This window comes from Schistocerca nitens, chromosome 11 (genome assembly GCF_023898315.1).
Source record: "Schistocerca nitens isolate TAMUIC-IGC-003100 chromosome 11, iqSchNite1.1, whole genome shotgun sequence".
In the NCBI taxonomy this organism is placed as follows: Eukaryota; Metazoa; Arthropoda; class Insecta; order Orthoptera; family Acrididae; genus Schistocerca; species Schistocerca nitens.
Window position 1 is genome coordinate 164,520,086 of NC_064624.1, and position 16,124 is coordinate 164,536,209.

At 38.7% G+C, this 16,124-nt stretch overlaps 1 protein-coding gene across 2 annotated transcripts in view; it reads left to right on the top strand.

The window, feature by feature from the left end:
* The window catches only part of LOC126213227 (uncharacterized), a 70,391-nt gene extending 54,569 nt beyond the window's left edge, over positions 1–15,822 (top strand). For both annotated transcript variants that reach the window (XM_049940871.1, XM_049940870.1), the window contains 3 exons: positions 4,424–4,555; positions 9,939–10,111; positions 15,577–15,822. In XM_049940871.1, coding sequence (XP_049796828.1) covers positions 4,424–4,555; positions 9,939–10,111; positions 15,577–15,664 — 393 coding nt within the window. In that variant the 3' untranslated portion in view covers positions 15,665–15,822. The remainder of the gene's footprint in view (positions 1–4,423; positions 4,556–9,938; positions 10,112–15,576) is intronic.
* Positions 15,823–16,124: the final 302 nt, after the last annotated feature.

Below are 16,124 nucleotides of genomic sequence, written 5' to 3' on the forward strand. Positions count from 1 at the left end.
TTAATGTGATCCAATTGAAATTCTTCTAGATTTCGATTAGATTAGAGATTAGATTAGTACTTGTTCTATAGATCATGAATACGACACTTTGTAATGATGTGCAACATGTCAGGTTAATAAAAGGTGTCTATACAAGATATTACATTATGCAAAATATTACATGACACTTACTTTTTTTTGTGGAGTTTGGAGAAATTGCCCACTTAATATATTCATCTAATGAGCAGGAGGAGTTGCCGTTAAGAAATTCTTTTAGTTTCCTTTTAAATGCTGTATGGCTATCTGTCAGACTTTTGATGCTATTAGGCAAGTGACCAAAGATTTTTGTGGCAGCATAATTTACCCCGTTCTGAGCCAAAGTTAGATTTAATCTTGAGTAGTGAAGATCATCCTTTCTCCTAGTGTTGTAGCCATGTACACTGCTGTTACTTTTGAATTCGTTCGGATTGTTAATAACAAATTTCATAAGTGAATATATATAGTGAGGCTACAGTGAAGATCTTTAGCTCTTTAAATAAGTGTCTGCAGGATGACCTTGGATGAGCTCCAGCAATTATTCTGATTACACGCTTTTGTGCAATGAACACTCTTTTACTCAATGATGAGTTACCCCAGAATATGATGCCATACGAAAGCAGAGAATGAAAATAGGCGTGGTAAGCTAATTTACTGAGATGTATATCGCCAAAATTTGCAATGACCCTTATAGCATAAGTAGCTGAACTCAAACATTTTAGCAGATCTTCAGTGAGTTTTTTACAGTTCAACCCCTCATCAATGCATACACCTAGAAATTTTGAATATTCTACCTTAGCTACCGATTTCTGATCGAAGTCTATATTTATTAATGGTGTCATTCCTTTTACTGTGTGGAACTGTGTGTACTGTGTTTTGTCAAAGTTTAATGAGAGACCATTTGCAGAGAACCACTCAATGATTTTCTTAAAAACATCGTTTACAATTTCACCAGTTAATTCTTGTCTGTTGGGTGTGATAGCTATTCTTGTATCATCGGCAAAAACTACCAGCTTTGCATCTTCGTGAATATAGAATGGCAAGTCATTAATATATATTAAGAACAGAAAAGGCCCCAAGACCGAACCTTGCGGCACCCCATTCTTGATTGTTCCCCAGTTTGAGAAATTACCAGTTTTTTTGCATATTATGTGAACTGCTTATTTCAACTTTCTGCACTCCTCCAGTTAGGTGTGTCCAAGATTTGGCTTTCCCTGTAAATTTGGGAAATTGTGTGGACATTAGTTTTATCTTAGACATTTTACAAATATTGATCAGTTTCTCACCATTTCTTTTGTTCTCAAGTGTACTGGAATTTTAACATTGCTTTTAGGTATGTTGGAGATATCAGTTTCTACAAAATCCAAAATTAGTTTACTTTGTTTAGAGCCATTCTGTTGTCTCGATTTATAGGTGCATGACAATTTGTAAGGGTATAGATTTTAATCTTGCACTGTATTGTTAACATTGACATTTTTTCTGCTTGTGACTTAAATCTGTTATACTATCTACAGTTTTTTGCGTACATAAAATGCTGTTACAAACATTTGCAGGTTCTTATTATTAGTTTTCCATTATAAATTTTATAATGTTGTGTATCAACTTCATTCTCGCCCAAGAATCTTATTTTTCTGGACTGCTAGAATTTGTATATTGGTCTTCTGAAAAGATAATGTCAATTCTTTCTGTTTACCAATTTCCAGAAGTAAATTTACATGTAATGTTCCATTGCGGTAATTTGTCATGAACTTCAACTTATCAGTATCAGTGATATATACTGTAAGCAGTTAGAGACGTCTTTTTGATTCAGTCCCAATACTGTCGAGGTCCTTCCATACGTATTCAAACCATTTATCAGAGACTTTAGATCTGTTTGTAAGTCATGTTGCATCCATTCTGAACAGATGTCCATAGAGCTTTAGTCACAATTTCCTTATTGATTCAATCAGTTGGCCACTATCTCTGTCCCCTCCCCTTTTCCTTGCAGGTTATTCTGCCTGTCTGTTATGCTCAAACTCCTTGCCTTCTCTCATTACAGTCTGTCCTACCATTCTGAGGTATTCGCTTGTGTATAGACATTCAGTTTTGATCACTTTGTCGTAGTGCCTGAGTTTAGCATTGAGATTGCTTTTGTCCTTTTATAGAACAGGTGTCCTGCAAAAAGCTGTGGCAACCTTCACTCTCCTGCTTCATTGGCTTCTGATGTATTAGTATTTGTCTGTATTACTCCACCAACATGTCTGAAACCGTCCACCTTTTCTGTGTTAAATGATTGAGCACTGTTCTGACATCAGTTACGTACTTCGTTTTTTGAAATAAATTTGGTGGGCAGCTTTTGGTGCCTCCTTTTTTGTTCCCCCCAGCATGTAGATCTGTTCCACAGCTGTGCATGTGCTTCTTGACAGATCACCAAGTCGTTGGCAAATTTGAAGCAGCTGACACTTAACACTGTTTTTTGAACCTCCAATGTGAACTCTATGCAGAACCCCGGACCAGGCAAATTCCTTTTCCCATTTCCAGCATTCTTCCCATAACACACATGTGATGAGACTTTAACAACAGACAGCAAAAGGTCATTATTTACAGTGTTGAGAATGGCTATGGTGTTGGGTCTGAGTGGGGCAGAGTCAAGTGGGGGCTGCCCTGGAGATCAGTGCTGGGGCTACCCCTGTTCCTTATTTATATGAATGATGTGTCATTTATGTGAACGATGTGTCCTCTAGTATTACAGGTAATTCTAAAATATTTCTGTGTGCTGATGACACCAGCTTGGTAGTAAAGGATGTTGTGTACAACAGTGGCTAGGTTTCAAATAGTGCAGTTCATGACAAAGTTCATGGCTTGTAAAAAATAAAATAACGCTAAATCACAGTAAGACTCAGTTTTTACAGTTTCTAACACACAATTCAACAAAACCCGACTTTTTAATTTCACAGAATGGGCATACGATTATTGAAACTGAACAATTCAGATTTATGGGTGTTCAGATTGATAGTAAACTGTTGTGGAAAGTCCAAGTTCAGCATCGTGTTCAAAGAATGAGATTTTCACTCTGCAGCAGAGTGTGCGCTGATATGAAACTTCCTGGCAGATTAAAACTGTGTGCCGGACCGAGGACCGAGACTCGAACTCGGGACCCAAAGGCAGCATTAAGTCTTTGAACACGATATGAAACTTCCTGGCAGATTAAAACTGTGTGCCGGACCGAGACTCGAACTCGGGTCCCGAGTTTCAGTCTCGGTCCGGCACACACTGCCAGGAAGTTTCATATAGTGTTCAAAGACTTAATGTTGCCATTTTTACTATTCGTACGGTATCTGAAGTAAGTGATAGTTCAACACAAAAAGTAGTCTACTTTGCTTATTTTCATTCACTATCTTGTATGGTATTATGTTTTGGGTTAACTCTTCCCATTCTCAGAGGATATTTTTGGCTCAGAAACAGGCAGTTCGGGCAGTAAGTAGTGTAAGTTCACGAACCTCTTGTCGACCCGTGTTCGCTAGTCCAGATATTCTGACATTGGCCTATCAATATATATATTCTTTAGTGTTGCTTCATGTTAACAATATCAGCTTATTCCCAAAAATTAGCACCTCTCACTCAGTTAATACTAGGCAGAAATCCAATCTTTATTTGGATCACACTTCCTTGACTCTTGTGCAGAAAGGTGTGCTGTATACTGCTGCATCCATTTTCAGTAAGAAATACAAACACGAGAATACAAAGATCTTAGCAGCAATCCATGTGCTTCCAAATTGAAACTGAAGAGTTTCCTCATGGGTCACTCCTTCTATTTTGCCGAGGAATTCCTTGGAAAAATTAAGCTGATTCCGATGATATGTTGTTGATTGCGTTTACTTAAACTTGTGGCTTTTTTTTCCCCATAAACATTTTATTTTATCTGTTATTACTTTTATGTTGTAATTTCATGTACTGACACATTCCATGACCTTGGAGATTTGCTCCTCAGTTTTGTCCTATGGAACTACACGTGTAAAATAAAATAAAATAAGTAAAAGAACTAGGGATAGCCCTTTGCCTGTCAGACCCCAGTTTCATTAAAAACACTTTGGAGTTCTCTCCCATGAATTTTGATTGTTTATTTTAAGTTTTTTTCCCTTGTTGTACGCTCTAAATTAGTGAGAACATTTTTCTTTTGTTAGTTATCTCATGGTCATTGATCACATTTTGTTTTTTCTTTGTGGTCCTCTGTATGATCAGATTAGCAGTAGTCATAATACTTTATTGTTAATATGTTTAGAGAAGTAGCCAGCAGCGGTTGCTTCTGCCTATTAATGTCTACCTCAACGCGTTCCACACGCCTGAGGGCTTTCCGTCGTGACAGGATTTACAGAATGCTGTGTGTGTGTGACGGATTGAACAGTCCCTGTGCTTGTCCCTTCCACAGGAGAAGGGTGTGGGCGTGATCTGCGCTGCAGGTGTGGCAATGGGTCTCCTGAGCAGTTCGGGGCCGCAGCCGTGGCACCCGGCGCCCCAGGAGCTGAAGGACGTGTGCCGGGCAGCGGCAGACTACTGCAAGGTGGGTGTGAAGAAACTGGCAGGGCAGAGTAAAGAAATGTGTAAGAGGGTAATCCCAAAAGTAAGGTCTCCTATTTTTTTTATAAGTACGTAGACCTGTTTATTTCTACAATGGTTTACATCAGTTTACAGCTTGAACGTTTAGCTATTTTTCGACATAATCACCATTTCTGTCTATGCATTTTTGTAGACGCTGTGTCATACCAGCTCGCCGCCCTGCCGTTCAGAAAGTTATGAACATCTTCTTTCACCTCATTGTCAGAGCTGAATTGCTGAGACCACAATTAACGCCAACAGGTACAGTGAGACACTGAAAAAAACTCAAATGGGCAATTCAGAACAGGAGAAGAGGAATGTTGAGCAAGGGCGTACACGTTCTCCGTGACAACGCTCGCCCACACATAGCTCGGCAAACCGTTGCTCTCCTGCAACAGTTTCAGTGGAACATAATCACCCACCCACCCTATAGTCCTGACTTGGCGCCCAGTGACTATCACCTGTTCACTAGGTTAAAAGAACATTTGGCTGGAAAGTGATTCAGCTACGACGACGTGGTGAAAGAAGAGGTTCATAACTTTCTGAGCAGCATGGCGGTGAGCTGGTATGACACGCTGCAAACAAAAACTGCCACAGCATCTACAAAAATGCATTGACGGAAATGGTGATTATGTCGAAAAATAGCTAAATGTTCAAGCTGTAAACTGATGTGAACCATTGTAGAAATAAACAGGTCTATGTACGTATAAAAAAAAAATAGGAGGCCTTAATTTTGGGATCACCCTCGTAGAATAAAATGTGCAGCTTAGAAGATGCAGGGTAAGACGTGCAGGATGCAGAGTAAAAGGTGGAGGGGAAGAGGAGCAAGATCAGAGTGAAAGATGCAGGGAGAGGAGTGAAGGCGAGAGGAAAAGTTGCAGGGCAAGGGTACAAATAAGAGCTGCTGAGTAAAAGGTTCATTGTGTGTGCACTCTGGGATTTGAAAGCAGTGCCTGTCTGTTAAATATATTTGTAATATACAATGTGACCGAGACATCTTCCAATGGGATCTTAAAGACATTTTGATTCCAAGGTCAGCACCCTTACATCAGTTTCCTAAGGCAGTGCAACACACTTCCCGGACACGCTGGAAAAAGAAAAAAATATTTAAAAATTTATGAGTGCTGTAACACATCTAGTATAAAACATTTCAAGCTCTTTGTTTACAGAATCACTCATGGCTGAATGAGGAGTATTCTAGTGTTCAAATGGCAATGTAGAATGTTTGATTCATCTTGGAAGCAATTTTCTTTTTTATTATTATTATCATTATTATTGAGTTTAAACAATAATAATTGTATATTGAATCATAATTTTTAAGAAAAAAAATCATCTTTTATTTTTAATTACTAATTTGACAAAAATGTGAGTAGGCTATCAGTAATAAATTTAAGTTTGGTCCAAAAATGCTAAACATCAAATAGAAAATGTTTTTAATTGATTTTGGTAAATACAGACATCATATTTTATTAAAGTGTTATTGACACACACAATTTTTTTATTTAAAAATACTGAACTTCCCAAAGGTGTACAAATTTACAGGGTAATTTGAGAAATTCTCAGCATGTAGTAGAAAGAAACAACTTACCTCAGTGAACCTCTCCTGCCACTCCCCCCCCCCCCCCCAATTGTAATCTCTGTGTACTTTAATGGCCTTGTTCCAGTGCCTTGATCCCATCTCGAAAATTAAATTCCTCCAGGCCTGCAAAATACCCACCAACTTTGGCTGTCAGTTCTTCATTTGAAGAGAATGTCCATTCACCGAGGAAAATTTTGATCTTGGGGAAGAGATGGAAGTCTGATAGAGTGAAATTAGGTGAATAAGGTGGATGTGGTAACAATTCGTGCCATAGTTAACATATTTTTGCTGTGGCAATGACATTAGTGTGTGGGCAGTCATTGCCTTGATGAAAAAATGATTTTCTTCATTGCTAAATTGACCTTTCTTCATGTGTTTTTTGCTGTAGTTGATCCAGGAGGTTAGCACAGTATTGTCCCATACTTGTTTGACCAGTGGAAAGATAATCTTTTGAGAGAATCCCTTTTGCATCCCGGATATCTGATATCATGACATTTCCACCTGACCGTATTGCCTTTGCTTCCTTTGGTTGTTGGAAGGCAGTTGCAAACCACCTCCGTTAGGACCTTGCCTAGTCATTGGTGCGCGTCTTTTGCATCGTCCCCTATGCTCCTCGGAGTACAGGATCTCATGATCATCATCATCATCATAATCATAGTAGTGATTGATCTGTGGTCACAAACCAGCATGAAAAATCTTGTTGGTTGCCCTTAAGATGGGTCAAACATTGCTCAGACATTTCCATTCTAATGGGTTTCTGATCGTGGATTAAGAGTCGCATCATCCACCTAGCAGATAATTTTCTCATATCCAGTCCCACTGTAAAAATGTGATCCGTCTGTTCAGATAACATCCCTACAACTTAAACAATTTGCTGGAAGCTCATTGCGCTGGGCCTGACATCTAGTGGTGATTCTTCAAGCTTTGAATTCTCCTCTTATTATGAATACCTGCATTTCCATGTTCTTAGTAATTAAAAATGAAGCATAATATTTTTATTAAAAATTTTTGCTTCAATATTTGTTTTTAACTTTGCAACTTGATAATAAATATAAAATACAATTAAAATTAAAAAGATTTGCTTGGCAATAATCGACCATGTGAACTTGCAGTTTCAAGACATTCAGCATTACGGAGGACCACAAAGTATTCTATTTGTGGCATTGTTCAAAACACCTCAAAATCCTTTTTCCTCAGTGTTATGTACTGCTTTAGGAAATTGGTGTCTGGGCACTGAACTTCACATCCAATAAGTGTGAAGAAAATCGAAATGGGTCAATCCAAAAGGCCCCATCACTATTAGATACAGTGTGATTGTAAAGTTGTTGTGCACTGGTCTGTGACCAACAGATGTGGATTATGTCGGATGTTCAAAACAAGTTGGCAGAACTGTTCGTTCATAGATATGTGATTATTTTTTTTAATTTGTTCTACTGTTGTGTAACATTTAACTGTTTGGTTCAGTTGATGAAAGGTACTGGATGTGATGTGTAGTGTTTGGGAGTTCAGTCTGTTTTTAAATTATGATGCTTTCAACTGAGGTATATATTTTTCTTGTCAAACATGTGTTTCAACTGGGTGATGAATACACAGATTCAGAGCAGGAAACAATTGCTGAAAAATTTCTGGGAACAGCTGTATCTCATCATAATGTGGTTCGTTGACTTACTGAGAAATTTTGTGAGATGAACTCATTGTTGGATGCCAAATGAACTGGAAGACCATCTAAACTAATGAACAGACATTGTTGGATATTTTTGACTGTGGGCACCAGAGCTCAAGAAACTGTGCAAGTTGGCACGAGAAAAAGATATTGGTTTGCGACTATTCAACAAGTGGTTAGCCAAATATTGAAAGTGTTCCCCTATAAAGTGAGAGCATTGCACAAATTGATCGATGCAGTGTGTGAAAAGTGAATCCATTTCTGCAGTTGGTTTACATCTTTTATTGAGAGGAAAACCATTGATATTCTTGACGTAAGCTTCTTTACAGACGACACGTAGTTCCACCTGATTGCTCATCTTAACACATGAGACACACGGTCATAGTCAATGGAGGTGCCTCATACTGTGCTTAAAATGCCATTGCGTGACCAGAAAATTGCAGTGAGGGTAGCAGTATCCAGCTGAAAAATTAGTGGGCCTTTAGTTTTCAAGAAACTGTGAACAGAGAACATTATCGTTAAATGATCCACGATTTCATTGGCCAGCTAAAGGCAGACAATAGACTGCAAGATGGCACTACTGCCTGCAAGCTAACAACACTGTATGTCTTCTAGGAAAATTTTTTGAGGAACATGTCATCTCAAAAAACATATTGCTTCTCGCTGACCCGACCTTACTCCACCAGACTTTTTTCTTTGGGGAGCTGCAAAGTTTGTAGAGGATCAAAATCGCCAATGCACACTTTGTCTCTTAAAAACTGACATGACGGCATATGTGAGAAGCATATCACAATGAAATCTGCAGAAAGTGTTTGCCAATAAAGTGAAGCAGGTTAAGACTTGTATAGCCTCTTGTGGAAGTGATTTCCTACAAATGTAACTGCATAGCAGCTTTCCAAACTCCCTGTGTTACAACCTGAGTGAAAAAATTCACCTTTATACCAGTATGACTTCATGCATAAATTAGTTACAGCTTTACTGTTCTCATGATGAATAAAAGGTTAACACAATAATTGCAACTGAGATGGTTATTACGTCATGCATAAATTTATGACTTTGGGAATAATTAATGCCACTAGGTAATTTTTATTGCACTGAAATACTTAGCATAGGCAACGAAATCTGATGACCTATTTTCTAATTTTGATTTCCCGTTTTAACGTGCCAGACCAAAATTTGCTGTCAGTCATCATCATTTCAGTCCAAAGTCACAAAAAAGGCAAAGGGAAAAGGCAAGCCCAGATAAAGACAACAACCAACAAGGCAAGATCAGAACTTGTAGCTTCTGTCAGGCACATATTTATAATTTCCGAACAGTAACTATTTTTCATTTAATTACATGCAGATAATTTCAGAGAAAACTTCTTTATTCATGTAACATTTTTGTGTAACATCATTACAATTATTATATTTTATGTATTTTCAGTTTACTAACATAAAAATATTTTTTCTCGTCTGTGACTTTTGTCAAATTAAACGTAATACATTTTACACTTTTTGAAAGTAGAACCCAGTGGGCTATTGATGAAGCATGTGTCCAGAAACTAATAATTTGCAGTATCAAATCCCAGTTGGACCACGTATTTTTCAGTCTGCCTTTAAATTGGCCTTCAGATTGCCAGAAATGACATGCAATTTGGATTCCATATGTTGAACTGTAGGTCCTCTATCTGTAATAGGGATACTGGGGTAGGTCAGGGATACACAAGTTGCTGAACTGTTGTCAAGTTTAAAGATTTGCACTAAACTTTTGACGCATACATTGTTGTTGTTGTTCACTTTTTAAAGCCTTTAATACTTGCTCATATTTAATATTTTATTGAATTCATAATCACTTTCCCTGTTTACATGAAAGTAGGAATTTAAGAAAAATTTTGAAATTTACATTATATATATGTGCCCTACACGTTATTAACAGTACTTATTATGAAAAGCAAAATCTTAAAAGTTTGTAACCAAAAGTGTCAATTAGCTACTCAAAATCATACAGAAATGCCTGACACTGAAAAGACAAGCTGTATATTTGAGAAATACTTACGTATCAGGTCCTGCACTAAATATAGGATCGAATACACCATTCTGACCAGTTCTGTTTCACTGACGCAGGAGAGGGGAGTGGAGCTCGCACGGCTGGCGGTGCACCACGCCTTGACGCGTGAGGGGCAGGCGACGCACCTCGTCGGTGTCAACAGTGTGCGAGAGCTGCAGTCCAACCTGCAGATCCTGCGCGATGGGCTGACTCCCGCAGAGAAAGAGGTGCTGCGTGACATCCAGCAGAAGTAAGCCACGTCTGCTGCATATTGAACACTGTTTCTGCTCTGTCTAGACTGAGGCACTGCAGGCCAAATTTTGTTTTATGGCATCGCATATTCCATCTCAGTGTTTTATCGTTTTTTTTTTTAATTCGGCAGAGAGCTTCCTTGGTCCACCCACCACCCCTTCACTTGGCTGAGTGTCCTGTAATCACCACTATGGTCACAGTTACAGCTTCCGGTCCACACTTTTCATTGAAACACTTGCTTGTTCTCCTGTCTCCCCCAATAACTCTCAACATTCAGCTCTTTATTGCTATTGAGCAACCCCCAATTTTTTAATGGTTTTTGCATTGAAAGTTCAGGCCTTATACACTTTAAGTCACATTAGAAATCGTTTTCAGACATACTTTCAAAGTGGCGAAGTTCTTCCACCTGTTGTTTGTACATCTGGATACCCCTGTGTAATCAGGAATTGACCACTAGGTTTCACAAAAGGCCTGATTTAAATTTTTTACGGATTTAGGTTTTTTGTGGTCTGTAAATCAATAAGGCAGGTTGTATATGTCCGGAGACAACCAGGAAATCTGGGGAAACTTCAGGAATTTTTTCATCTGTGAGAAATTAGAAAAATATGCGGAAATTTTTGGAATTCTGGGAATTTTTCATATTTTAGTTTTCAGTTAAATTTTTATAATTTTGACTGGTAAGCACTGATACTCTAACAAAGAATTTGTCCAGCCTACTACTGCAGAATAATACTGCAGCAATAAGACATAAATAAAATAACACCACCAAAATAAAAACTTCAGTGGCGAAGAAAATGTGCCACTTACAACAACAAAACACAGTGCACACCCAAGAACCTGCCGAGAGCGAAATGTGTCAAAGACTCTGCAGCACAGCGAACAACAAACTGCTTTTGATGCTTCTTCCTCATTTTGATGACTATGAAGTCACAACTGTTTACATTGCTAACAGGTAGCACGAAAATATTGTGAACAGTGGTTTGAGAAGCTTTACTTTCAGAGTAAATTTCCTTTTATGTAAGATGAATTATGTTGCATGTGAGAATGTGCAGTGAATTTCCTAACTTACGGAGCGTTACTCTCTAATTCAAAACCTAACACTTAGAAAAATTTCGGGCTGAAAAGACCATCGATTTATATAAATACTTGAAATTTTACAGGTACATTTGTGTTTGATATATCCTAAAGGATAATGCAGGCTAAAGAAGACCAAGATTCAAAGTTAGTTTTTCATATTTACATTGTTGTTGTTGTGGTCTTCAGTCCTGAGACTGTTTTGATGCATCTCTCCATGCTACTCTATCCTGTGCAAGCTGCTTCATCTCCCAGTACATAATGTAACCTACATCCTTCTGAATCTGTTTAGTGTATTCATCTCTTGGTCTCCCTCTGCGATTTTTACCCTCCACGCTGCCATCCAGTACTAAATTGGTGATCCCTTGATGCCTCAGAACATGTCCTACCAAACGAGCCCTTCTTCTGGTCAAGTTGTGCCACAAACTTCTCTTCTCCACAATCCTATTTAATACTTCCTCATTAGTTATGTGATCTACCCAACTAATCTTCAGCATTCTTCTGTAGCACCACATTTCGAAAGCTTCTATTCTCTTCTTGTCCAAACTATTTATAGTCCATGTTTCACTTTCATACATGGCCACACTCCATACAAATACTTTCAGAAACGACTTCCTGACACTTGAATCTATACTCGATATTAATAAATTTCTCTTCTTCAGAAACGCTTTCCTTGTCATTGCCAGTCTACATTTTATATCCTCTCTACTTCGACCATCATCAGTTATTTTGCTCCCCAAATAGCAAAACTCGTTTACTACTTTAAGTGTCTCATTTCCTAATCTGATTCCCTCAGCATCACCCGACTTAATTCGACTACATTCCACTATCCTCGTTTTGCTTTTGTTAATGTTCATCTTATACCCTCCTTTCATGACACTGTCCATTCCGTCCAACTGCTCTTCCAAGTCCTTTGCTGTCTCTGACAGAATCACAATGTCATTGGCAAACCTCAAAGTTTTTTTTCTTCTCCATGGATTTTAATACGTACTCCGAATTTTTCTTTTGGTTCCTTTACTGTTTGCTCAATATACAGATTGAATAACATTGGGGAGAGGCTGCAACCCTGTCTCACTCCCTTCCCAACCACTGCTTCCCTTTCATGCCCCTTGACTCTTATAACTGGCATCAGGTTTCTGTACAAATTGTAAATAGCCTTTCACTCCCTGTATTTTACCCCTGCCACCTTCAGAATATGAAAGAGAGTATTGCAGTCAACATTGTCAAAAGCTTTCTCTAAGTATACAAATGCTAGAAACGTAGGTTTGCCTTTCTTTAATCTAGCTTCTAAGATAAGTCGTAGGGTGAGTATTGCCTCACGTATTCCAATATTTCTACGGAATCCAAACTGATCTTCCTCAATGTTGGCTTCTACCAGTTTTTCCATTCGTCTGTATGGAATTCATGTTAGTATTTTGCATCCGTTACTTATTAAACTGATTGTTCGGTAATTTTCACAGTCAGCACCTGCTTTCTTTGGGATTGGAATTATTATATTCTTCTTGAAGTCTGAGGGTATTTCGCCTGTCTCGTACATCTTGCTCACCAGATGGTAGAGTTTTGTCAGGACTGGCTCTCCCAAGGCCATCAGTAGTTCTAATGGAATGTTGTCTACTCCCGGGGCCTTGTTTCGACTCAGGTCTATCAGTGCTCTATCAAACTCTTCACGCAGTATTGTATCTCCCATTTCATCTTCATCTACATCCTCTTCCATTTCCGTGATATTGTCCTCAAGTACATTGCCCTTGTATAGATCCTCTATATACTCCTTCCACCTTTCTGCTTTCCCTTATTTGCTTAGAACTGGGTTTCCATCTGAGCTCTTGATGTTCATACAAGTGGTTCTATTTTCTCCAAAGGTCTCTTTAATTTTCCTGTAGGCAGTATCTATCTTGCCCCTAGTGAGATAATCCTCTACATCCTTACTTTTGTCCTCTAGCCATCCCTGCTTACCCATTTTGCGCTTCTTGTCGATCTCATTTTTGAGTCGTTTGTATTCCTTTTTGCCTGCTTCATTTACTGCATTTTTATATTTTCTCCTTTCATCAATTAAATTCAGTATTTCTTCTGTTACCCAAGGATTTCTACTAGCCCTCATCTTTTTACCTACTAGATCCTCTGCTGCCTTCACTACTTCATCTCTCAAAGCTACCCATTCTTCTTCTACTGTATTTCTTTCCCCCATTCCTGTCAATTGTTCCCTTATGCTCTCCCTGAAACTCTGTACAACCTCTGGTTCTTTCAGTTTATCCAGGTCCCATCTCCTTCATTTCCCACCTTTTTGCAGTTTCTTCAGTTTTAATCTACAGTTCATAACCAATAGATTGTGGTCAGAGTCCACATCTGCCCCTGGAAATGTCTTGCAATTTAAAACCTGGTTTCTAAATCTCTGTCTTACCATTATATAATCTATCTGAAACCTATCAGTACCTCCAGGTTTCTTCCATGTATACAATCTTCTTTTATGATTCGTGAACCACGTGTTAGCTATGATTATATTGTGCTCTGTACAAAATTCTATCAGGCGGCTTCCTCTTTCATTTCTTAGCCCCAATCCATATTCACCTACTACGTTTCCTTCTCTCCCTTTTCCTACTACCGAATTCCAGTCACACAAGACAATTAAATTTTCGTCTCCCTTCACTATCTGAATAATTTCTTTTATTTCATCATACATTTCTTCAATTTCTTCGTCATCTGCAGAGCTAGTTGGCCTATAAACTTGTACCACTGTAGTGGCGTGGGCTTCGTGTCTATCTTGGCTACAGTAATGTGTTCACTATGCTGTTTGTAGTAGCTTACCCACACTCCTCATTTTTTTATTCACTATTAAACCGACTCTTGCATTACCCCTATTTGATTTTGTATTTATAACCGTGTAATTGCTTGACCAAAAGTCTTGTTCCACCTGCCACCGAACTTCACCAATTCCCACTGTATCTAACGTTAACCTATCCATTTCCCTTTTTAAATTTTCTAACCTACCTGCCCGATTAAGGGATCTGACATTCCATGCTCCAATCTGTAGAACGCCAGTTTTCTTTCTCCTGTTAGCGACGTCCTCCTGAGTAGTCCCCACCCGGAGATCCGAATGGGGGACTATTTTACCTCCGGAATATTTTACCCAAGAGGATGCCGTCACCATTTAACCATACAGTAAAGCTGCATGCCCTCGGGAAACATTACGGCTGTAGTTTCCCCTTGCTTTCAGCCGTTCGCAGTACCAGCACAACAAGGCCGTTTTGGTTAGCGTTGCAAGGCCAGATCAGTCAATCATCCAGACTGTTGCCCCTGCAACTACTGAAAAGGCTGCTGCCTTTCTTCAGGAACCACATGTTTGTCTGGCCTCTCAACAGATACCCCTCCATTGTGGTTGCACATACGGCACGGCTATCTGTATCGCTGAGGCACGCAAGCCTCCCCACCAACGGCAAGGTCCATGGTTCTTTGGGGGGAGGATATTTACATTAGTTCTTTCAATTATCCTTCAAAAAATGTGGAGGGAGTACTTGAGCAGTTTCACAAATAATTGGATTCTATGTGGAAAAATAAGTGCTTGATGGAACACACATTCAGCCAGGTAACCCACGAAATTTTCGGTGCACAGCAGTGCAAGTTATAGTTTTGCTTGTTAAATATTCAGCTGGTGTAATATAAGCTGTGCTCTTAGGTTCCTTGTAGCTACACGTATGTGTATTTGTATATATATTTATGTAATTAATGTTTGTTATTCGTGTGTTCACACTACTTAACAGTGACGTTGCTATTGGCTGACTACATAACTTATCTTGTGCTCCGAATATCTGCCGTTATTGGCTGGCGATGTCATGTGACGTGAGCTATATGATTGGCATCTTAACCTTGATTACTCTACTTTGAAGCTACCGTGCTGTGTTTGGTGGAATGTGTGTTAATACTTTTGTAATACAAAAATATGCAGTGTAAATGTTGCCGCATATCAAATATCTTTCCAAAACGTGTTGTTTTTTGCTGGATTTATTTTCCCAAAGTACTGGAAAATTCTGTACTGGCATATAAAACCTTCAACATTCAAGGGCTTGATAAGTTTTACAGCTCCAAGAGAAAATATGTCACGTAATAGGGAAAAATAAAAATTTACTTTTACCCGAGTAAAAGTGCTTTTGTACCAGGGGAAAAGTGTATTTTTGCACGAGAAAAAATGTATTTTTAACTAGTAAATCTGGGAAAAATCCAGGAATTTTATTTGTTGTCTGCGTATACACCATGGTGAAGGTAAATGCTTGGATGGTACCCTGAAAAAGGCCCCAGCAGATACGCACGTGCACCCTATCAGAGTGCACTATCTCTCACAAACCACTTTGTCATCGATGGAATGTTAAATGAAGTCATCGGCCTCTTCTTCCGCAGGTTCTTCGCCAAGATGCCGGTGCGCCACTGGGAAGGCCTGCAGCTGCCGAAGCTGAAGGAGGAATGGCGCAAGTTGGGGATGCTCTGACCTGCGTTTTATTTACTTCCCCATTTCCTTTGAAATTAATATTCATTCATTCTGTAATTCGTTTTCACTCAGGTGTGTACATGAATTCAAATGTCAATTACAAAATTAATATAGAATAAAACTGTCTATTAATTTTCATAACAAATAAATAAATATTATATTGTTTTACTGTATTTATAATTCTTGATACCTGATCCAAAGTTTGTTGGTGCCTGGTTATGTTGGTGTCACAATTGAGTTATGTGTCCTTATACAGATTAACTGAAGCCTTGTATACCATTTTGCTAACAACATAGCTCAACTGCCACCTTCCCGCACAATCTGGGCCTCGGGCTATGCTATAAATCGGTGTCACCATAACTTACATCTGAAACAATTATGCAGGCACAAAAGAAATATTGTCAGTGTTCCGTGTGCTTCTGCGTGTGTAATGTCATACGGCACATCATCATTACATCAA